The sequence below is a fragment of the Bombina bombina genome, unplaced genomic scaffold (assembly GCF_027579735.1).
Source record: "Bombina bombina isolate aBomBom1 unplaced genomic scaffold, aBomBom1.pri scaffold_455, whole genome shotgun sequence".
Lineage (NCBI taxonomy): Eukaryota > Metazoa > Chordata > Amphibia > Anura > Bombinatoridae > Bombina > Bombina bombina.
Window position 1 is genome coordinate 127,501 of NW_026511120.1, and position 25,000 is coordinate 152,500.

General features: G+C 41.7%; 1 protein-coding gene across 1 annotated transcript in view; it reads right to left on the reverse strand.

Annotated features, from left to right (window-relative positions):
* LOC128643613 (lanosterol synthase-like) overlaps positions 1-25,000 on the reverse strand; it is a 140,688-nt gene that overhangs the window by 78,206 nt on the left and 37,482 nt on the right. Inside the window, exons 6-12 of the mRNA XM_053696455.1 lie at positions 24,478-24,574; positions 17,651-17,786; positions 17,469-17,577; positions 14,849-14,967; positions 14,673-14,770; positions 13,649-13,676; positions 13,457-13,513 (exon numbers count right to left, since the gene is read on the reverse strand). Coding sequence (XP_053552430.1) covers positions 13,457-13,513; positions 13,649-13,676; positions 14,673-14,770; positions 14,849-14,967; positions 17,469-17,577; positions 17,651-17,786; positions 24,478-24,574 — 644 coding nt within the window. The remainder of the gene's footprint in view (positions 1-13,456; positions 13,514-13,648; positions 13,677-14,672; positions 14,771-14,848; positions 14,968-17,468; positions 17,578-17,650; positions 17,787-24,477; positions 24,575-25,000) is intronic.

The following is a 25,000-nucleotide window of genomic DNA, read 5'->3' on the forward strand; positions in this document are numbered from 1 at the left end:
ACCAGTGGTAGACACACACAAACAGGTAGAGACAGACAAAACCAGTGGTAGACACACACAAACAGGTAGAGACAGACTAACTCAGACAGATAGATAGAAAAAAACAGAGGCAGACACACACACACACACAGGTAGAGACAGACTAACTCAGACAGATAGATAAAACCAGAGACAGACACACACACACACACACACACAGGTAGAGACAGACTAACAGACAGATAGACAGATAAAACCAGAGACAGACACACACAAAGACATTTACTATACTGCAAGGACTGTCAAAGTGTGAGGCAGAGTGTGCTGTACCTACTGCACCCGCCTAGAGCTAGCTTGACAGTATTGTATAAAATATAATTGGTGGTATCAACATAATCTCTTGTAAAAAGCAAAATCTGAAACCTAGATTTTCAAACTGCTTAGACCAACTGTTTGATTGGCAGCATTTGCAGGTTGCAGAATTTGATTTTGTCATCTTTAGGGAGAGTGGGACAAGCAATTTGTTTTACAGAAAAGAACGCATTTAATGCCATTTTATGCAAAATCCAAGCACCTTTAATTAAAGGAGCAGTAAAGTAAAAAAAATAACTTTTATGATTCAGACAGAGCATGCAATTTCCAAATTACTTCTCTTACAAAATTTGCTTCATTCTCTTGGTATCCTGTGTTGAAGAGTAAACCTAAGTAGGCTCATAGGACCTATATTGTGTGCAGCAGTGTTTACAGCTAAAAACACGTGACCGCTCCTATGGTCCTATTAGCAAACCTTGCTTATTTTTTTTAACAACGGATACCAAAAGAACAAAGCAAATGTGATAGAAGTAAACTGGAAAGTTGTTTAAAAACAGAATTTATGTTTACCTGATAAATTACTTTCTCCAACGGTGTGTCCGGTCCACGGCGTCATCCTTACTTGTGGGATATTCTCTTCCCCAACAGGAAATGGCAAAGAGCCCAGCAAAGCTGGTCACATGATCCCTCCTAGGCTCCGCCTTCCCCAGTCATTCGACCGACGTAAAGGAGGAATATTTGCATAGGAGAAACCATATGATACCGTGGTGACTGTAGTTAAAGAAAATAAATTATCAGACCTGATTAAAAAAACCAGGGCGGGCCGTGGACCGGACACACCGTTGGAGAAAGTAATTTATCAGGTAAACATAAATTCTGTTTTCTCCAACATAGGTGTGTCCGGTCCACGGCGTCATCCTTACTTGTGGGAACCAATACCAAAGCTTTAGGACACGGATGAAGGGAGGGAGCAAATCAGGTCACCTAGATGGAAGGCACCACGGCTTGCAAAACCTTTCTCCCAAAAATAGCCTCAGAAGAAGCAAAAGTATCAAACTTGTAAAATTTAGTAAAAGTGTGCAGTGAAGACCAAGTCGCTGCCTTACATATCTGATCAACAGAAGCCTCGTTCTTGAAGGCCCATGTGGAAGCCACAGCCCTAGTGGAATGAGCTGTGATTCTTTCAGGAGGCTGCCGTCCGGCAGTCTCGTAAGCCAATCTGATGATGCTTTTAAGCCAAAAAGAGAGAGAGGTAGAAGTTGCTTTTTGACCTCTCCTTTTACCAGAATAAACAACAAACAAGGAAGATGTTTGTCTAAAATCCTTTGTAGCATCTAAATAGAATTTTAGAGCACGCACTACATCCAAATTGTGCAACAAACGTTCCTTCTTTGAAACTGGATTCGGACACAAAGAAGGCACGACTATCTCCTGGTTAATGTTTTTGTTAGAAACAACTTTCGGAAGAAAACCAGGTTTAGTACGCAAAACCACCTTATCTGCATGGAACACCAGATAAGGAGGAGAACACTGCAGAGCAGATAATTCTGAAACTCTTCTAGCAGAAGAAATTGCAACCAAAAACAAAACTTTCCAAGATAATAACTTAATATCAGCGGAATGTAAGGGTTCAAACGGAACCCCCTGAAGAACTGAAAGAACTAAATTGAGACTCCAAGGAGGAGTCAAAGGTTTGTAAACAGGCTTGATTCTAACCAGAGCCTGAACAAAGGCTTGAACATCTGGCACAGCTGCCAGCTTTTTGTGAAGTAACACAGACAAGGCAGAAATCTGTCCCTTCAAAGAACTTGCAGATAATCCTTTCTCCAAGCCTTCTTGAAGAAAGGATAGAATCTTAGGAATCTTTATCTTGTCCCAAGGGAATCCTTTAGATTCACACCAACAGATATATTTTTTCCATATTTTGTGGTAGATTTTTCTAGTTACAGGCTTTCTGGCCTGAACAAGAGTATCAATGACAGAATCTGAGAACCCTCGCTTTGATAAGATCAAGCGTTCAATCTCCAAGCAGTCAGTTGGAGTGAGACCAGATTCGGATGTTCGAACGGACCTTGAACAAGAAGGTCTCGTCTCAAAGGTAGCTTCCATGGTGGAGCCGATGACATATTCACCAGATCTGCATACCAAGTCCTGCGTGGCCACGCAGGAGCTATCAAGATCACTGATGCCCTCTCCTGATTGATCCTGGCTACCAGCCTGGGGATGAGAGGAAACGGCGGGAATACATAAGCTAGTTTGAAGGTCCAAGGTGCTACTAGTGCATCTACTAGAGTCGCCTTGGGATCCCTGGATCTGGACCCGTAGCAAGGAACCTTGAAGTTCTGACGAGAGGCCATCAGATCCAAGTCTGGAATGCCCCACAATTGAGTAATTTGGGCAAAGATTTCCGGATGGAGTTCCCACTCCCCCGGATGAAATGTCTGACGACTCAGAAAATCCGCTTCCCAATTTTCCACTCCTGGGATGTGGATTGCAGACAAGTGGCAGGAGTGAGTCTCCGCCCATTGAATGATTTTGGTCACTTCTTCCATCGCCAGGGAACTCCTTGTTCCCCCCTGATGGTTGATGTACGCAACAGTCGTCATGTTGTCTGATTGAAACCGTATGAACTTGGCCTTTGCTAGCTGAGGCCAAGCCTTGAGAGCATTGAATATCGCTCTCAGTTCCAGAATATTTATTGGGAGAAGAGATTCTTCCCGAGACCAAAGACCCTGAGCTTTCAGGGGTCCCCAGACCGCGCCCCAGCCCACCAGACTGGCGTCGGTCGTGACAATGACCCACTCTGGTCTGCGGAAGCTCATCCCCTGTGACAGGTTGTCCAGGGACAGCCACCAACGGAGTGAATCTCTGGTCCTCTGATCTACTTGTATCGTCGGAGACAAGTCTGTATAGTCCCCATTCCACTGACTGAGCATGCACAGTTGTAATGGTCTTAGATGAATTCGCGCAAAAGGAACTATGTCCATTGCCGCTACCATCAAACCTATTACTTCCATGCACTGCGCTATGGAAGGAAGAGGAACAGAATGAAGAATTTGACAAGAGTTTAGAAGTTTTGATTTTCTGGCCTCTGTCAGAAAAATCCTCATTTCTAAGGAGTCTATTATTGTTTCCAAGAAGGGAACCCTTGTTGACGGAGATAGAGAACTTTTTTCTACGTTCACTTTCCACCCGTGAGATCTGAGAAAGGCCAGGACAATGTCCGTGTGAGCCTTTGCTTGAGGAAGGGACGACGCTTGAATCAGAATGTCGTCCAAGTAAGGTACTACTGCAATGCCCCTTGGTCTTAGCACCGCTAGAAGGGACCCTAGTACCTTTGTGAAAATTCTTGGAGCAGTGGCTAATCCGAACGGAAGTGCCACAAACTGGTAATGCTTGTCCAGGAATGCGAACCTTAGGAACCGATGATGTTCCTTGTGGATAGGAATATGTAGATACGCATCCTTTAAATCCACCGTGGTCATGAATTGACCTTCCTGGATGGAAGGAAGAATTGTTCGAATGGTTTCCATTTTGAACGATGGAACCTTGAGAAACTTGTTTAGGATCTTGAGATCTAAGATTGGTCTGAATGTTCCCTCTTTTTTGGGAACTACGAACAGATTGGAGTAGAACCCCATCCCTTGTTCTCCTAATGGAACAGGATGAATCACTCCCATTTTTAACAGGTCTTCTACACAATGTAAGAATGTCTGTTTTTTTATGTGGTCTGAAGACAATTGAGACCTGTGGAACCTCCCCCTTGGGGGAGGCCCCTTGAATTCCAGAAGATAACCTTGGGAGACTATTTCTAGTGCCCAAGGATCCAGAACATCTCTTGCCCAAGCCTGAGCGAAGAGAGAGAGTCTGCCCCCCACCAGATCCGGTCCCGGATCGGGGGCCAACATCTCATGCTGTCTTGGTAGTAGTGGCAGGTTTCTTGGCCTGCTTTCCTTTGTTCCAGCCTTGCATTGGTCTCCAGGCTGGCTTGGCTTGAGAAGTATTACCCTCTTGCTTAGAGGACGTAGCACTTGGGGCTGGTCCGTTTCTGCGAAAGGGACGAAAATTAGGTTTATTTTTGGCCTTGAAAGACCTATCCTGAGGAAGGGCGTGGCCCTTGCCCCCAGTGATATCAGAGATAATCTCTTTCAAGTCAGGGCCAAACAGCGTTTTCCCCTTGAAAGGAATGTTAAGCAATTTGTTCTTGGAAGACGCATCCGCTGACCAAGATTTTAGCCAAAGCGCTCTGCGCGCCACAATAGCAAAACCAGAATTTTTCGCCGCTAACCTAGCCAATTGCAAAGTGGCGTCTAGGGTGAAAGAATTAGCCAATTTGAGAGCATGAATTCTGTCCATAATCTCCTCATAAGAAGAAGAATTATTATTGAGCGCCTTTTCTAGTTCATCGAACCAGAAACACGCTGCTGTAGTGACAGGAACAATGCATGAAATTGGTTGTAGAAGGTAACCTTGCTGAACAAACATCTTTTTAAGCAAACCTTCTAATTTTTTATCCATAGGATCTTTGAAAGCACAACTATCTTCTATAGGTATAGTGGTGCGTTTGTTTAGAGTAGAAACCGCCCCCTCGACCTTGGGGACTGTCTGCCATAAGTCCTTTCTGGGGTCGACCATAGGAAACAATTTTTTAAATATGGGGGGAGGGACGAAAGGTATACCGGGCCTTTCCCATTCTGTATTTACAATGTCCGCCACCCGCTTGGGTATAGGAAAAGCTTCGGGGGGCCCCGGGACCTCTAGGAACTTGTCCATTTTACATAGTTTCTCTGGAATGACCAAATTCTCACAATCATCCAGAGTAGATAACACCTCCTTAAGCAGAGCGCGGAGATGTTCCAATTTAAATTTAAATGTAATCACATCAGGTTCAGCATGTTGAGAAATTTTCCCTTAATCTGAAATTTCTCCCTCAGACAAAACCTCCCTGGCCCCCTCAGACTGGTGTAGGGGCACTTCAGAACCAATATCATCAGCGTCCTCATGCTCTTCAGTATTTTCTAAAACAGAGCAGTCGCGCTTTCGCTGATAAGTGGGCATTTTGGCTAAAATGTTTTTGATAGAATTATCCATTACAGCCGTTAATTGTTGCATAGTAAGGAGTATTGGCGCACTAGATGTACTAGGGGCCTCCTGTGTGGGCAAGACTGGTGTAGACGAAGGAGGGGATGATGCAGTACCATGCTTACTCCCCTCACTTGAGGAATCATCTTGGGCATCATTTTCTCTAAATTTTGTGTCACATAAATCACATCTATTTAAATGAGAAGGAACCTTGGCTTCCCCACATTCAGAACACAGTCTATCTGGTAGTTCAGACATGTTAAACAGGCATAAACTTGATAACAAAGTACAAAAAACGTTTTAAAATAAATCGTTACTGTCACTTTAAATTTTAAACTGAACACACTTTATTACTGCAATTGTGAAAAAGTATGAAGGAATTGTTCACCAAAATTTCACCACAGTGTCTTAAAGCCTTAAGAGTATTGCACACCAAATTTGGAAACTTTAACCCTTAAAATAACGGAACCGGAGCCGTTTTTATATTTAACCCCTTTACAGTCCCTGGTATCTGCTTTGCTGAGACCCAACCAAGCCCAAAGGGGAATACGATACCAAATGACGCCTTCAGAAAGTCTTTTCTATGTATCAGAGCTCCTCACACATGCATCTGCATGTCATGCTTCCCAAAAACAAGTGCGCAATAGAGGCGCGAAAATGAGACTCTGCCTATGATTAGGGAAAGCCCCTAGAGAATAAGGTGTCCAATACAGTGCCTGCCGGTTATTTTACATAATTCCCAAGATTAAAATAATTCCTCAAGGCTATGGAGTATAAAATATGCTTATATATAAATCGATTTAGCCCAGAAAATGTCTACAGTCTTAAAAGCCCTTGTGAAGCCCTTTTTTTCTTTCTGTAATAAAAATGGCTTACCGGATCCCATAGGGAAAATGACAGCTTCCAGCATTACATCGTCTTGTTAGAATGTGTCATACCTCAAGCAGCAAAAGTCTGCTCACTGTTCCCCCAACTGAAGTTAATTCCTCTCAACAGTCCTGTGTGGAAACAGCCATCGATTTTAGTAACGGTTGCTAAAATCATTTTCCTCTTACAAACAGAAATCTTCATCTCTTTTCTGTTTCAGAGTAAATAGTACATACCAGCACTATTTTAAAATAACAAACTCTTGATTGAATAATAAAAACTACAGTTAAACACTAAAAAACTCTAAGCCATCTCCGTGGAGATGTTGCCTGTACAACGGCAAAGAGAATGACTGGGGAAGGCGGAGCCTAGGAGGGATCATGTGACCAGCTTTGCTGGGCTCTTTGCCATTTCCTGTTGGGGAAGAGAATATCCCACAAGTAAGGATGACGCCGTGGACCGGACACACCTATGTTGGAGAAATTGGATGCTCTGGGGCCTATTTAACAAAGGTCTGTCGGACCTGATCCGACAGTGCGGATCAGGTCTGACAGACCTCGCTGAATACGGAGAGCAATATGCTCTCTGTATTCAGCATTGCACCAGCAGCAGGGGAGTGTCAATCAACTCGATCATACTCAATCGGGTTGAATTGTGGCGATGACTGTCCGCCTGATCAGAGCAGCCGGACAGGTTATGGAGCAGCGTTCTTTAGACCGCTGCTTCATAACTGGTGTTTCTGGCGAGCCTGAAGGTTCACCAGAAACACGGGGCTTCAAGCTCCGTACGGAGCTTGATAGATATGCCCCTCTGTCTAAATCATGAAAGTAATTTTTTTTACTTTACTGCCCCTTTAAAAATGTAATGTCATTAGAGTAAAAAGTACATATTATAATTTACTGTATGTGCTAAGAGATTATTGTCAGTACTTGGTCTAAGCATTTAATGTAAATTTAACATAAGCTGCAGCTGGGAAGAAAACTACTGTAGAGGACGTCACATTCTGCCTGAGAAATGGCAGCTAAAGAAATGAACTGTGTTGTGAAGAGTCTTTCGAGTGGCAGTGGAAATATACAGAATAGTTCTAAGGAGAAAAATATAATTTATGCTTACCTGATAAATTCATTTCTCCTGTAGTGTAGTCAGTCCACGGGTCATCCATTACTTATGGGATTATAACTCCTCCCTAACAGGAAGTGCAAGAGGATCACCCAAGCAGAGCTGCTATATAGCTCCTCCCCTCTACGTCATATCCAGTCATTCGACCGAAACCATACGAGAAAGGAGAAACTATAGGGTGCAGTGGTGACTGGAGTTTAATTCAAATTTAGACCTGCCGTAAAAACAGGGCGGGCCGTGGACTGACTACACTACAGGAGAAATGAATTTATCAGGTAAGCATAAATTATATTTTCTCCTGTTAAGTGTAGTCAGTCCACGGGTCATCCATTACTTATGGGATACCAATACCAAAGCTAAAAGTACACGGATGACGGGAGGGACAGGCAGGATCTTTACACGGAAGGAACCACTGCCTGTAGAACCTTTCTCCCAAAAACAGCCTCCGAAGCAAAAGTGTCAAATTTATAAAATTTTGAAAAAGTGTGAAGTGAAAACCAAGTTGCAGCCTTGCAAATCTGTTCAACAGAGGCCTCATTCTTAAAGGCCCAAGTGGAAGCCACAGCTCTAGTAGAATGAGCTGTAATCCTTTCAGGAGGCTGCTGTCCAGCAGTCTCATAGGCTAAACGTATTATGCTACGAAGCCAAAAAGAGAGAGAGGTAGCCGAAGCTTTTTGACCTCTCCTCTGTCCAGAATAAACGACAAACAGGGAAGAAGTTTGACGAAAATCTTTAGTTGCCTGCAAATAAAATTTCAGGGCACGGACGACGTCCAGATTGTGCAAAAGTCGTTCCTTCTTTGAAGAAGGGTTAGGGCACAATGATGGAACAACAATCTCTTGATTGATATTCTTGTTAGTGACTACCTTAGGTAAGAACCCAGGTTTAGTACGCAGAACTACCTTGTCTGAATGAAAAATCAGATAAGGAGAATCACAATGTAAGGCCGATAACTCAGAGACTCTTCGAGCCGAGGAAATAGCCATTAAAAACAGAACTTTCCAAGATAACAGCTTGATATCGATGGAATGAAGGGGTTCAAACGGAACACCCTGCAGAACGTTAAGAACTAAGTTTAAGCTCCACGGCGGAGCAACAGTCTTAAACACAGGCTTAATCCTAGCCAAAGCCTGACAAAAAGCCTGAACGTCTGGAACTTCTGCCAGACGTTTGTGTAAAAGGATAGACAGAGCTGAAATCTGTCCCTTTAACGAACTAGCAGATAAACCCTTTTCTAAACCTTCTTGTAGAAAAGACAATATCCTAGGAATCCTAACCTTACTCCATGAGTAACTCTTGGATTCGCACCAATATAAGTATTTACGCCATATTTTATGGTAAATTTTCCTGGTAACAGGTTTCCTAGCCTGTATTAAGGTATCAATCACTGACTCCGAGAATCCACGCTTTGATAGAATCAAGCGTTCAATCTCCATGCAGTCAGCCTCAGAGAAATTAGATTTGGATGTTTGAAAGGACCCTGAATCAGAAGGTCCTGTCTCAGAGGCAGAGACCATGGTGGACAGGACGACATGTCCACTAGATCTGCATACCAGGTCCTGCGTGGCCACGCAGGCGCTATTAGAATCACCAATGCTCTCTCCTGTTTGATCCTGGCAATCAATCGAGGAAGCATCGGGAAAGGTGGAAACACATAAGCCATGTTGAAGACCCAAGGTGCTGTCAGAGCATCTATCAGCACCGCTCCCAGGTCCCTGGACCTGGATCCGTAACAAGGAAGCTTGGCGTTCTGGCGAGACACCATGAGATCCAGATCTGGTTTGCCCCAATGATGAAGCAGTTGGGCAAACACCTCCGGATGAAGTTCCCACTCCCCCGGATGAAAGATCTGGCGACTTAGAAAATCCGCCTCCCAGTTCTCCACGCCTGGGATGTGGATCGCCGACAGGTGGCAAGAGTGAGACTCTGCCCAGCGAATTATCTTTGAGACTTCCATCATCGCTAGGGAACTCCTTGTTCCTCCTTGATGGTTGATGTAAGCCACAGTCGTGATGTTGTCCGACTGAAACCTGATGAACCTCAGAGTTGCTAACTGAGGCCAAGCCAGAAGAGCATTGAAAATTGCTCTTAATTCCAGAATGTTTATTGGAAGGAGTCTCTCCTCCTGAGTCCATGATCCCTGAGCCTTCAGGGAATTCCAGACTGCGCCCCAACCTAGAAGGCTGGCGTCTGTTGTTACAATCGTCCAATCTGGCCTGCGGAAGGGCATCCCCTTGGACAGATGTGGCCGAGAAAGCCACCATAGAAGAGAATCTCTGGTCTCTTGATCCAGATTTAGCAGAGGGGACAAATCTGAGTAATCCCCATTCCACTGACTTAGCATGCACAATTGCAGCGGTCTGAGATGCAGGCGCGCAAATGGTACTATGTCCATTGCCGCTACCATTAAGCCGATTACCTCCATGCACTGAGCCACTGACGGGTGTTGAATGGAATGAGGGACACGGCAAGCATTTAGAAGTTTTGATAACCTGTCCTCCGTCAGGTAAATTTTCATTTCTACAGAATCTATAAGAGTCCCTAGAAAGGGAACTCTTGTGAGTGGCAATAGAGAACTCTTTTCTACGTTCACCTTTCACCCATGCGACCTTAGAAATGCCAGAACTAACTCTGTATGAGACTTGGCAGTTTGGAAACTTGACGCTTGTATCAGAATGTCGTCTAGGTACGGAGCTACCGCTATGCCTCGCGGTATTAGTACCGCCAGAAGAGAGCCCAGAACCTTTGTAAAGATTCTTGGAGCCGTAGCTAACCCGAAGGGAAGAGCTACAAACTGGTAATGCCTGTTTAGGAAGGCAAATCTTAGATACCGGTAATGATCCTTGTGAATCGATATGTGAAGGTAGGCATCCTTTAAGTCCACTGTGGTCATGTACTGACCCTCTTGGATCATGGGTAAGATGGTTCGAATAGTTTCCATTTTGAACGATGGAACTCTTAGGAATTTGTTTAGGATCTTTAAGTCCAAGATTGGTCTGAAGGTTCCCTCTTTTTTGGGAACCACAAACAGATTTGAATAGAATCCTTGCCCGTGTTCCGACCGCGGAACTGGGTGGATGACTCCCATTAGTAAGAGGTCTTGTACACAGCGTAGAAACGCCTCTTTCTTTATCTGGTTTGCTGATAACCTTGAAAGATGAAATCTCCCTTGTGGAGGAGAAGCTTTGAAGTCCAGAAGATATCCCTGAGATATGATCTCCAACGCCCAGGGATCCTGGACATCTCTTGCCCAAGCCTGGGCGAAGAGAGAAAGTCTGCCCCCCACTAGATCCGTTTCCGGATCGGGGGCCCTCACTTCATGCTGTCTTAGGGGCAGCAGCAGGTTTTCTGGCCTGCTTGCCCTTGTTCCAGGACTGGTTAGGTTTCCAGCCCTGTCTGTAGCGAGCAACAGTTCCTTCCTGTCTTGGAGCGGAGGAAGTTGATGCTGCTCCTGCCTTGAAGTTACGAAAGGCACGAAAATTAGACTGTTTAGCCTTTGATTTGGCCCTGTCTTGAGGCAGGGCATGGCCCTTACCTCCAGTAATGTCAGCGATAATTTCTTTCAAGCCGGGCCCAAATAATGTCTGCCCTTTGAAAGGAATATTAAGCAATTTAGATTTAGAAGTCACATCAGCTGACCAGGATTTAAGCCACAGCGCTCTGCGCGCTTGATGGCGAATCCGGAGTTCTTAGCCGTAAGTTTGGTTAAGTGTACTACGGCATCAGAAATAAATGAATTAGCTAGCTTAAGGGTTTTAAGCTTGTTCATAATCTCATCCAATGGAGCTGTGCTAAGGGTCTCTTCCAGAGACTCAAACCAGAATGCCGCCGCAGCAGTGACAGGCGCGATGCATGCAAGGGGTTGTAAGATAAAACCTTGCTGAACAAACATTTTCTTAAGGTAACCCTCTAACTTTTTATCCATTGGATCTGAAAAAGCACAGCTATCCTCCACCGGGATAGTGGTGCGCTTAGCGAGAGTAGAAACTGCTCCCTCCACCTTAGGGACCGTCTGCCATAGGTCCCGTGTGGTGGCGTCTATTGGAAACATTTTTCTAAATATAGGAGGGGGTGAAAAGGGCACACCGGGTCTATCCCACTCCTTGTTAACAATTTCTGTAAGCCTTTTAGGTATAGGAAAAACGTCAGTACACGCCGGTACCGCAAAATATTTATCCAGCCTACATACTTTCTCTGGAATTGCAACCGTGTTACAATCATTCAGAGCCGCTAATACCTCCCCTAGTAATACACGGAGGTTCTCAAGCTTAAATTTAAAATTTGAAATCTCTGAATCCAGATTACTTGGATCAGATCCGTCACCCACAGAATGAAGCTCTCCGTCCTCATGTTCTGCAAATTGTGACGCAGTATCAGACATGGCTCTACTATTATCAGCGCACTCTGTTCTTACCCCAGAGTGATCGCGTTTACCTCTTAATTCTGGCAATTTAGATAGTACTTCAGTCATAACATTAGCCATGTCTTGCAAAGTGATTTGTATGGGCCGCCCTGATGTACTTGGCGCCACAATATCACGCACCTCCTGAGCGGGAGGCGAAGGTACTGACACGTGAGGAGAGTTAGTCAGCATAACTTCCCCCTCGTTGTCTGGTGATATTTTTTTAACATATAAAGTTTGACTTTTATTTAAAGTAACATCTATACATTGAGTGCACAAATTTCTATTGGGCTCCACATTGGCCTTTAAACATAGTGAACAAACAGATTCATTTGTGTCAGACATGTTTAAACAGACTAGCAATAACACTAGCAAGCTTGGAAAAAACTTTTAAATAAATTTACAAGCTATATAAAAAACGCTACTGCGCCTTTAAGAAACATAAAAATGTGACACAGTTGAATTAACAATGAACCAAATATGTTAAAACAACCAAATTTTAACAGAAAATGTATAAAGTTAGCAGAGGATTGCACCCACCAGCAAAAGGATGATTAACCCCTTAATACCCAAAACGGATAACAGTTGAAATAATAAACGTTTTTATCACAGTCAAACACACTGTCACAGGTCTGCTGTGACTGATTACCTCCCTCAAACTAATTTTGGAGACCCCTGGGCTCTGTAGAGACGTCCTGGATCATGGAGGAAGAAATAGGAAGACTGGGACTACATTTTTACTGCGCAATAAAGCGCTAAAATAGGCCCCTCCCACTCATATTACAACAGTGGGGAAGCTTAGTAAATTGTTTTTATTCAGAAAAAAACGACAGCCATGTGGTAAAAATCATGCCCATAAAGTTTTATCACCAAGTACCTCAGAAAAAACGATTAACATGCCAGTAAACGTTTTAAAAATTGAAAATTATGAAGTGTTATTAATAAGCCTGCTGCTAGTCGCTTTCACTGCAGTGCAGGCTCAAATATTACTTTAATATTGACAGTATTTTCTCAGTGAAATTCCATTCCCCAGAAATACCTCAGAGTATACATACATACATATCAGCCTGAAACCAGTCGCTACTACTGCATTTAAGGCTGCACTTACATTACATCGGTATTAGCAGTATTTTCTCAGTCAATTCCATTCCTTAGAAAATAATTTACTGCACATACCTCCTTGCAGGTGGGCCCTGCATGCTATCCCCTGTTCTGAAGTTACCTCACTCCTCAGAATGGCCGAGAACAGCAAGTGGATCTTAGTTACGACCGCTAAGATCATAGAAAAACTCAGGCCGATTCTTCTTCTAATGCTGCCTGAGAACAAACAACACACTCCGGTGCCGTTTAAAATAAACAAACTTTTGATTGAAGAAATAAAAACTAAGTTTAACACACCACAGTCCTCTCACACGTCCTATCTTTAGTTAGGTGCAAGAGAATGACTGGATATGACGTAGAGGGGAGGAGCTATATAGCAGCTCTGCTTGGGTGATCCTCTTGCACTTCCTGTTAGGGAGGAGTTATAATCCCATAAGTAATGGATGACCCGTGGACTGACTACACTTAAAAGGAGAAATAAGAGATTTGCTATTAAGACTAATTTTAAAGGCTGCTACAGTAAAACCTAAGCATTCGATCCAAATGCAGGCACATTACTGACTGGTAAAGCAATTCTGGGGCAAGATGATGTACCTCAAGGAACGCCTGGACAGCAAACGCTGTGTCCCACAACTGAGACCCATTGGTGCCCTGGAAACAAAGACAGTTCATTTAGCACAGGGAGAGGCAAAACATATAACAGAAAAAAGAGAAGAACAAGAGAGATAGAGCGAGAGAAGAGATGCACACAAGAAAACTAAAAGGAGAGACAATAGGCTACAATACCTGCATCTTCATGCCGTCCAAACCTAACCTGAAAGAAAGAAAAAAAAACTATGAAAACAAAGTGACACAAAAATACATGGATGCTACTGGAAAAAAGGGCACCACTTCCTTTGACAAACAATAACTTGAATTCTCCAACATTTAACACGCCATTTTTGTATGCAAAGTTTTTAATTTGATGCCCAATATTTACTACAATACATGTTCATCCTTATACAGGATACAAATTTTAAATCTGCCCCTATAACTATTTGTTCGCATTACTTTATTAGTCAACTGGTTAAAACCCATTCTCATTCTTTAATCATGTCAGCTGTCTAGTTAACCCTATATTATCTCACTCCAATAGCTCTGTAAATGATGTTTCCCATTAAACTGCAAGTTCCATTAACTCAAGTTTTACAATCACATTTTATTATTATTTAGAGTGTTGAAATTGTAAGGCATGATAGAAATTTAAAAATAATAAAGGAGAGGTGCATAGATTGTAAAGGAATGTGTTGAAACCCATGGACCAAGTATAATGATGCCACCCCAACATCCAAACTAAGTTCTGCCATTTTAAATAACCATTTCTACATCAATTCTACATCAATAGTTTGGTTACTTGTTACCAGTGTAGGATGTTTATGGGATTTCCCTGTTTATTAGCTATTTTACAATTGTACTATGCCTCAGTGTTTTGTCTTGAGCATGAACATCAAGATGTTGAGGTAAGACAGAGCATGGAGAATCGCTGTTGCTGCCACGGTCTCCGGATAGTAGCTGTGAGAGGGTGATGTTAGTTTCAGAATCTCTCTAAACCAGGGGGGAAGTCTACAAAGCACATTCCCTCACTATGAACAAACCCATCCACCAAGAAAATGTTTTTTTGTTATCATTAAGAATTGTATTAGCCATGGTCTCTTATATAATTGAAAATCAACCATTAAACTGTAGATTGCACCAAATTGGTCCATCAAAAAATATGTGGGAGGTGTTTGAATTTTGTTTTATACAGTGTTCAGATGAAGAAGTCTCTCACCATAAGTAATCTGGGATGCGGTCCACATGCTCCTTGAATACAGAAGACTCTGGCCCGTCCACATGCCAACGAACCAGCATATTAATCACCTTTGAGATCTACAGATACAAGTGTCAGTGATGAAGACAACTGTCAAGCCACAGTAACAGATAGCATGTGACACAGGTTTTACTCACTGGCCCAATGCTGATGCATTTAGTGAACAGGTCATCAGCTTTGATGTGATCATACAAGTGTTCAACTGCTCGCCGCCGGAGAGAGGGTATGTGACAATATTCATACGTGTTTAAAATTACTGCAAAGCCAGGACAAAAGAGGGACATAAATGAGACATTAATATGTAAGAGTCAGATGTTTGAGAGACAGAACTCGAAAAGCAAACGGAGGGGCCCTCCCCAAACTGTAAGTAACGGACATGAACCATATTTAGTGACAGAAATAGACAGGCTCCATATCAAACTAGGTATCTGCTTGTTGCTCCCAATACTGGAATAGTCCTACCTATCCTTGCTTGCCTAGTCACCAAAGAAACCATTATCAATTAATTTTACAACTGAGTGAAACAATCTGCTAATTTCTCAGATTTTGTATCCTATTAAAAAATAAAACATAGGTGTGCCCTTTACTTTAAAGAAACTCATTGGAATTTAGAAAAAAAAAACAATTTCCAGAGCTAAATTACAAGAAAAGGTGACAATTACGGGGTATTGTTCAGCCGTAGCTAATAAGTAACTATTTGCACACCGTCAAGCATAAGCACAATATAATAGAGGTTGCACAGAGTCTGTAATTGCTCACAGATCAGTGGCCTTGTGATAAAACCAAAAACAATAGTCGCTTGATCAGAGTAAGGGAGCATATAAGCTATGTTACTGGGTTCCTAATGATTGTAATTAGAGCTAATTATGCACTACTTTGCCGTTATATATATCATAGCGTAATGAAAATAGTGGATTATCATATAGACTCTCATATTAATAACTGTAGCTGACAGGTAATTGGTAAGCTAAAATTGTACAAGCTGGAGTAAACTAGGTAAGGGATCCCACAACAATAAGAGATCAAACTGAAGCAAGAGGCTTAGTACCTAAATTCCTAGTTCAGTATCGCAAGACAATTACGCTAGGCCTCTGAAAAAGCAGTTGCGAAACAAGCGTCAGGTGTTCGCACTGCTCCTCTCTCCTTGCTCTAACCTAGCGTAATTGTTGGCCTTTAAGGCACTGTTCTTTAATGTTCAACACATTAGTATAAGGCACTGCCCACTTTGAACACATAGGCCTGTTCAAGGAGGGACTGTGGAGACAGCCCACTACAAATATTCCCCCCTAGGGGTTTTAGGGAAATTTCTTCAAATCTGAAGTCAATTAGGGTCAGATATTTCCTAGAGAAGCCTGAAGTGCACTTAGAGTTTTTAAAACTAGAAACCCCATACATTTCAGACTTAAAGGGACGTAATACTCATATGCTAAATCGCTTGAAAATGATGAACCATAACTGTAAAAAGCTGACAAGAAAATATCACCTAAACATCTCTATGCAAAAATAAAGATATTTTACCTCAAAGTTTCTTCGGCTCACAATAGTAGGTGTTCTGTAAACAGTTATCCTTCAGATACTGTAAGATGCATGTTGAAAAGAAAAAAAACAGCCAATCAGCTTCATCAATGCTGATGTCACACTTTGCTTTACTGTTATCTCATGAGATTTCAATGAAAATGTGTATATATATATATATATATATATATATATATAATATTTCAAAAGAAAAAAAGTAAAGTTCTGTAAACTGAGAAGGGAAATAACATGACTGTGACTGCACATGCCAGACGCTAGTTTCCTTGCAAGTCCTGGGACTAGCATCCTGATTGGCTGCTGTACAATGGGATGTGGGTACTAAGAACATTTTGAGGTAAAATATGTTCATGTTTTCTAGTCAACTTTTTTACAGCTATGCTGTATCCCTTTCAAGTGCTTCGACACTTGGGTATCGTGTTCCCTTTAAATTAGAGGAAAAGGAAGAACATATATAGTTAAACTTGTAGAACTATGCATAATTAAAAAACATGTTATATTACAATCTCAAGGTGTTTACTGATCCTTTAGAAGACCACAGATGGTTGGAATAGCAACGCAGCAGATGAGTTTAAGGGACATTAAACTCTAAACTAAATACCCTATACAAGACAAGATTACAAGTGGAGTGCTAATTACCGCTCCAGCTTGAGTGTTAATTGCACTAAAAGTAAGCTTTTTGTGCTCGTCGGGTTGCACTGTTATAATGAATTGAAAGTTAACTGTTTTCCCTTGCACGCTAACCTAACGAGTGCAAAAAGCCGAAGTTAGAACATTGCATGCGCGTTCACCTATTCCCCCATAGTAGTCAATGGAGAAAAAAAAGTGGAAAAAAAACCCTACTCGTGCGCAAACCCAATTGCATATTCTTATGTGCTCTAACCCAACATTAAAATACGAATATTTCACATTCCAATGTTCTTCACATACAAAGAATATGTTCTATTTATTCATAAATACATATTTCTTCATATATATGATCAGGGCTTGAAATTTCCAGTGGTCCAAGATGACTTAGAAATTGCAGTTGACGACTGCTGTATTGTTAATTGTTTTTTACATTAAGATTGATTTATATTAACTAAGTAACTGGTTGACATTGGAGTAAAAAGAGAGGGTAAACCCCAAAACCAGAGAGACAACAGAAAAAAAATACGACCAGACAAAAAGTGGTTAAGGAGGCTGACACACAACTGAAATAATGTTCACAAAATGACCTCTCACCATACATGATGTTGAGCAGAGTGCTGTGCGGGGTGTAAATATCACAAGGAGCCACATTATTCTTCTGTGCTGGCCAATTAATGCTGTTATAATCTTCCAGATAAAGTTCCTAACAAAAGACACAGCTATGAGAGTTATATCCTCAGCAGCCAGTAACAAACCAGTCATGCTGTGCTTCTTACCTGTCTTAGGCTGTGAATTAAGTCATCCTCAGGAGCACTCAGGCGGGTGGCATAACAGTAACTCATGGGTAGGTATACTTGGCGGCAGTGACACCAGATGGTACTAGGATGAGCTGGAAACCAGGAGGGAAGAAGCCTAATGGGAAAAAAAGAGAGACAGAAAACATGAGAGTAGGGAGATGTTCAAGGATCCTCTAATATAAAAAAACAAATTTATGCTTACCTGATAAAAAAAAAATTCCGGATATGGTGAGTCCACGACGTCATCAATTACTAGTGGGAATATCTCTCTTAGCCAGCAGGAGGCAGCAAGGAGCATCACAGCAAAGCTGTTAAGTATCGCTCCCCTACCTATAATCTCCAGTCATCCGACTGAAGGTAAGTGGAAAAAGGAATAACACAAAGGTGTAGAGGTGCCTGAGGTTTAGTCAAAAATAACCGCCTTAAATATAAGGGTGGAGTCGTGGACTCACCATATCGGGAAAGAAAGAAATGTATCAGATAAGCATAAATTTTGTTTTCTTTCCTAAGATATGGTGAGTCCACGACGTCATCAATTACTAGTGGGGACCAATACCTAAGATGAGACAGCCCTAGTAGAATGAGTTGTAACTCTCTCAAGAGGCTGCTGTCCAGCAGTCTCGTAAGCAAAATAAATCATACTTCTCAACCAAAAGGAAAGAGAAGTAGCAGTAGCCTTCTGACCCTTACGCTTTCCCGAGAAACAAACAAAAAGGGCAGAAGACTGGCGAAAATCCTTAGTTGCCTGTAAAAAGAAACAGACGCTCCTTATGAGAAGAAGGAACAACAATTTCCTGATTAATATTCCTAACTGAAACCACTTTAGGAAGAAAACCCAACCTAGTACGTAGGACCACTTTATCCACATGAAAGATAAGGTAAGGAGAATCTTACTGCAAAGCCGAGAGTTCCGAATCTCTCCACGCAGAAGAAATAGCAACAAGAAACAAAACCTTCCAAGATAATAATTTAATATCTATGGAATGCATTGGCTCAAACGGAGCCTGCTGCAAAACCTTAAGAACAAGGTTAAGACTCCAAGAAAGAGTAACCGACTTAAACACAGGCCTGATTCTGACCAAGGCCAGACAAAAAGAATGAACATCTGGCACAACCGCCAAACGCTTATGCAACAGAATAGATAAAGCAGAAATCTGACCTTTCAGAGTACTGACTGACAACCCCTTCTCCAGACCTTCCTGGAGAAAATATAAAATTCTAGGAATCCTAACCCTACTCCAAGATTAGCCCTTAGATTCACACCAATAAAGGTATTTACGCCATACCTTATGGTAAATTTTCTGAGTAACAGGCTTGCGAGCCTGAATCATGGTCTCAATGACCGACTCAGAAAAAACACACTTAGACAAAACTAAGCGTTCAATCTCCAAGCAGTCAGTTTCAGAGAAACGAGATTTGGATGGAAGAAAGGACCCTGAGTTAGAAGATCCTTCCTCAGAGGCATCCTCCAAGGAGGCAGAGATGACATGTTAACTAGGTCTACATACCTGAGCTATTAGAATTACCAACACTCTCTACTGTTTGATACGAGCAATGACTCATGGAAAGAGAGCAAATGGAGGAAACAGATAAACTAGACCGAACCCCCCAAGGCACCGCCAGAGCATCTATCAGAGCTGCCTGCGGATCTCTTGACCTTGAACCATACCTTGGAAGCTTAGCGTTCTGATGAGATGCCATCAGATCCAACTCCGGCCCCCCCCATTTGAGGGTTAACCTGGAGAACACCTCCGGATGCAGAGCCCACTCCCCGGGATCAAAAGTCTGTCTGCTCAGAAAATCCGCTTCCCAATTGTCAACTCCTGAAATGTGGATGGCAGATAGACAACAATCGTCAGCTTCTGACGACTGAATAATCTGAGCCACCTCCCTCATGGCTAAGGAACTTCGAGTTCCTCCCTGATGGTTGATGTAAGCCACTGAGGTGATATTGTCTTACTGAAATCTGATAAAGCGGGCTAAAGCCAACTGAGGCCAAGTTAACAGAGAATTGTAAATCACTCTCAACTCCAAGATGTTTATGGGGAGAGCAGACTCCTCCAATATCCATAATCCCTGCGCCTTTAACAAGTCCCAGACTGCTCCCTAGCCTAGCAGGCTAGCATCCGTGGTCACAATCACCCAAGAAGGTCTCCGGAAGCATGTGCTATGAGACAGATGTTCCTGAGAAAACCACCATGGAAGAGTTAACACGTCTAGATCTATCCTCTGAGACAGATCCAAATGGTTTCCATTCCATTACTTGAGTATGCATAATTGCAGAACTCTCAAATGGAATCGAGCAAAGGGAATGATGTCCATGGAAGCGACCATTAAACCAATCACCTCCATACATTGGGCTACTGTTGGCTGAACAGTAGACTGAAGAGAGAGGCAAGCATTTTGGATTTCCTGACCTCCGTCAGAAAAATCTTCATAAATAGGGAATCTATTATAGGGAACTCTTTCCCAGATTTACTTTACATCCGTGCGAACGTAGAAAAGACAACAAAATCTCTGTATGGGAGCTTGCTTGTTGAAAAAGATGGCGCCTGAACCAAAATGTTGTCTAGGTAAGGCGCCACTGCGAGTCCTCAAAACCTGATCACTGCCAAGAGAGCCCCCAGAACCTTGGAAAAAATTCTGGGAGCTGTTGCAAGGCCAAACGGAAGAGCCATAAACTGAATTTTTTTGTTTAGAAAAGCGAATCTCAGAAATTTGTGATGATCCCTGTGAATAGGGACATGAAGATATGCGTCCTTCAGGTCTATGGTCGTCATGAACTGACCTTCTTGGACCAAAGGAAGAATAGACCAAATGGTCTCCATTTTGAAGGACGGCACCCTGAGAAACTTTAGGTCTAAAATGGGATGAAAAGTTCCCTCTTTCTTGGGAACCACAAACAGATTTGAATAGAATTCTAGACCCTGTTCCTTTACTGGAACTGGAACAATCACCCCCAGAGAGAAAAGATCCTGAACGCAGTTCAAGAATACCTCTCTTTTTACCTGATTTGCAGACAACCTTGAGAGGTGAAATCTGCCCCTGGGAGGGAGAAAATGTAATTATATCTTGTAACCCTAAGAAACAATGCCCACAGCCCAAGGATCTGGGACATCTTGTAACCACTCCTGAAAAAAAACAGGGAAAGTCTGCCCCCCACTTGACTACGGACCGAGGGCCGACCCATCATGCTGACTAAGACTCAGCTGAGGGTTTCTTAGATCGCTTCCACTTGTTCCAGGACTGACTGGGACTCCAAGAGGACTTGGATTGCTCCTGTTTGGAAGCGGAAGTGGAAGGCTTTTGACCTTTGAAATTACGAAAGGAACGAAAATTACTTTGACGTCCCTTAAATCTAATCTTCTTGTCTTGCAAACCCCAAATCACATTCAGCTAGATTATGAGTTTTGTGTTTGTGTTTTAATGCTGAAAAACTGGTAATTTCAGTGTTAAAACAGCAACGCAGCCATCACGAGTCTTGTTGGTATAACTATACCGCAAGCCTTTTAGCCTATAACGCAACGTCAGTCCCGCACTCAAAAAAATGAATTTTTTTCATGGGATTTCAATAGTGGTCAATGCGCTTCCGCGCATTGACCGTTCCGCCTCCACAGGGATGAAGAAGACGCTGGTCCCTCGATGGATGAGGATGGATCCGCCTGGATGAAGATGGAGCCGCTGGGATGAAGATCGTTCAAGCCGCACTTTAGCAACTGTGAGTACCTAAAGAGGGGTTAGTGTTAGGTTTTTTTGGGTGTTTTTTTTTTAGATTAGGGTTTGGGCTTGTCTTAAAAGAGCTAAATGCCCTTTTAAGGGCAAGAAAAAGAGCTGAATGCCCTTTTAAGGGCAATGCCCATGCAAATGCCCTTTTCAGGGCAATGGGTAGATTAGTTTTTTTTAGTTAGTTTTTTTTATTTTGTGGGTTTAGGGGGGTGGGGGTTTGTAATGTTAGGGGGGGGGTTGTAATGTTAGGGGCGGGTTGTTTTTATTTTATAGAAAAAGAGCTGATTTTTTTAGGGCAATGCCCTACAAAAGGCCCTTTTAAGGGCTATTGGTAGTTTATTATAGATTAGGCTTCTTTTATTGTGGGGTGTTTTTTTTTTTTTTTTTAAACGGGGTATTAGAATAGGAATAATTTGTATTATTTTGAATAATTCAATTGTTATTTTGTGGGGGGTTTTCTTTTTGGGGTGTTTTTTGTTTTTTAGAATAGCCACTTTTTTATTTTTAATGGGCAGCAAAAGAGCTGAATGCCTTTTAAGGGAAATGCCCATACAAATGCCCTTTTCAGGGCAATGGGTAGATAAGGTTTAACTTTATTTTTATTTTGTGGGTTTGGGGGTGGGGGTTTGTATACTGTTAGGGGGGGTTTGTTTTTCTTTTGTAGCAAAAGAGCTGATTTCTTTAGGGCAATACCCTACAAAAAGCCCTTTTAAGGGACTACAAAATGCCCTTTTAAGGGCCCTTGGTAGTTTATTATAGATTAGGGTTTTTTATTTTGGGGTGTTTTTTTTTTTAAAAAACAGGGTATTAGAATAGGAATAATTTTTATTGTTTTAGATCATTTCGTTTGTTATTTTTTGTAATTTTAGTGTTGTTTATTTTTTTGTAATGGTAGGTTTTTTATTTTTGTAATGTTAGTATTTTTATTGTAATGTTAGGTTTTAGTGTAAGGCAGCTTAGGTTTTACTTTTATTTCACAGGTAAGTTTGTATTTATTTTAACTAGGTAGTTAGTAAATAGTTAATAACTATTTACTAACTAGTCTACCTAGTTAAAATAAATACAAACTTAGCTGTGAAATAAAAATCTAAGCTAGCTACAATGTAGCTAGTTTAGGTTTTATTTTTATTTCACAGGTAAGTTTGTTTTTAGTTTTAAATAGGTATTATTTAATTAATAATTGTAACTTTAATTTAGGTCTGTCTTAATTATGTTAAAAGTTAGGGGGTGTTAGGGTTAGTGTTACAGTTAGGGTTAGATTTAGGGGTTAATATAGTTTCATTTAGGTTGTTGTGATGTGGGGGGCTGGTGGTTTAGGGGTTAATAGGTTTACTTAGTGGTAGTGATGTGGGAGGCCAGAGGTTTAGGGGTTAATAACTTTATTTAGTAGCGGCGATGTCGGGGAGTTGCGGAATAGAGGTTATTATCTTTATTATAGTGTGGGCGATGTAGGGGTGTGGGGGAATAGGGGTTAATAACTTTATTATAGTGGCGGCGATATCGGGAGTGGCAGATTAGGGGTAATAGATTTATTTCGGTTGCGGGGATATCGGGAGCGACAGATTAGGGGTTAATAACATTATGTAGGTGTCAGCGATGTCAGGGCAGCAGATTAGGGGTGTTTAGACATGGGGTTTATGTTAGGGTGTTAGGTTTAAACGTAACTTTTTTTTTACCCATAGACATCAATGGGGTTGCTTTACAGAGCTTTTCATTCCGCGATCGCAGGTGTTAGGTTTTTTTCTAACACTCTCTCCCTTTTGATATCTATGGGGAAAGTGTGCACGAGTACGTCAAAGCAGCGCTTGTATTTTGTGCGGTATGGGGTTCAATACAACCATATCGCATGCACAAGGCGGATTTTCAAAAACTCGTAATGGCAGCGCTATGGAGGGAGAAATAACGAAACTTTTGTTGCGTTCATTTCGCACCTTATATAGCGCAAAACTTGTAATCTAGGTGATAGTGCCTGCATACTGCCTATCAAATTCTATTTAAAGGATTTCTAAATCATATAAAGAAAACTGCAGAATATAAATAATGAATCTTTTAAAGTGCAAAGTTTCCTATACCTAGAAGACAAAAAAGCACTTCCTGCAGTCTAGCTGTACGGCAGGAAGACAGCTCACAAGGCGTGAAAGGACACAAACTCCTTACAGTGACCTGTGGAAAAAAGAAAGAACAGAGTAACCAACTCTGGCTTTCTAGGCAGCAATATGTTAGGAAACAAAGTAAGCACCACCTTACAACTTCCTAACTGCTTAAAAGCCACCACTACTCTGCAGCAGAGATTGACATGGACTACAGCTATACCCAAATCCTTGCTTGCAGGGAAATCTATCCCAAAAAAGGATTTCATTTCTTCAGACACCAAACTTCACCTCCTCCATTGACAGAGGCAAAGAGAATGACTGGGGATTATGGGTAGGGGAGTGATACTTAACAGCTTTGCTGTAGTTCTGTTTGCCACCTCCTGCTGGCCAGGAGAGATATTACCACTAGTAATTGATGACATCGTGGACTCACCATATCTTAGGAAAGAAATTATACAATATATCTCATTTATATAGTAAGTACATAGATATGCCAATATATATCAAGCTGAGAAAAGGGTAGAAGGTGAGAAACTATAAAACTTTCTAGCTCAGAAGACAAGGAGAATACTAGAATGTGAGAAAAGTTATTAAAATGTGAAAAGTTGTTATGCAGTGACACATGAAAAATGGCTAAGGAACAAAGAATAAGAAATGAGTACAAAGATGCATTTTAAAGCACTACATCATGAATAGGAAGAAACTATGTAGTGTAATAAATCTGGCTTATTAACATATGATCATTGTCTGTTACTAATCAGCACCATCAAACACACCCCCTATTCAAAAGCAGCATCTGACTAAGCTGTCTGCCTTGTAATTAAGATGTGAATGCTTAGATTAACTGGAGGGTTTAATCACTGTGTGTTTATGTACAGTCTGGTAATTATCTCTGAACACATACAGATTAATACTTTAGGATTGGAGACAGACTAACAAAAAAAGGGGGGCAGTAACATGAGAGAATAGAGGATAAGGTTAACGCACCACATCTCTGGGATCAGAGTGTTCAATCCCTCCCAGCTGTACACGTTCAGCACAGCCAACCAGAACTTTCCCCAAGACGGAATTCCAAGGGCACCACCTGTGAAAAACAGGCTCATGTTATGGGTAAGAGAGAGAGAGGAGATTGTAGAGAGATATTCTATATTCTGCATTGAGACAGACTTTTTAGGAAGACAAATTTTGAAATTAATGTTTTGAAGGTTTATTCTGGGGATGGATATATTTTATAACCTGGTGCATTTTAGGAAAATATATCGGTTAGATAGTGATACATATGGGGGCAGTTAAATTTTAGGTGTAGGTGCCATTGGGAATAGTTGCAATATAAATGTGGGTGTTAAGGTTGTAAAGTCTTTACTTGGCTTCTGTATCAGTGATTATTACACAGGGTGTCGGTACCAAAATAGATGGTCACTCACCAGAGACGTGGGGTTCAAAGTGATATATATATCAGTGAAAGATGATGATGGAGAAACTGGGTGATCTGTAAATGACAGTATTCTAT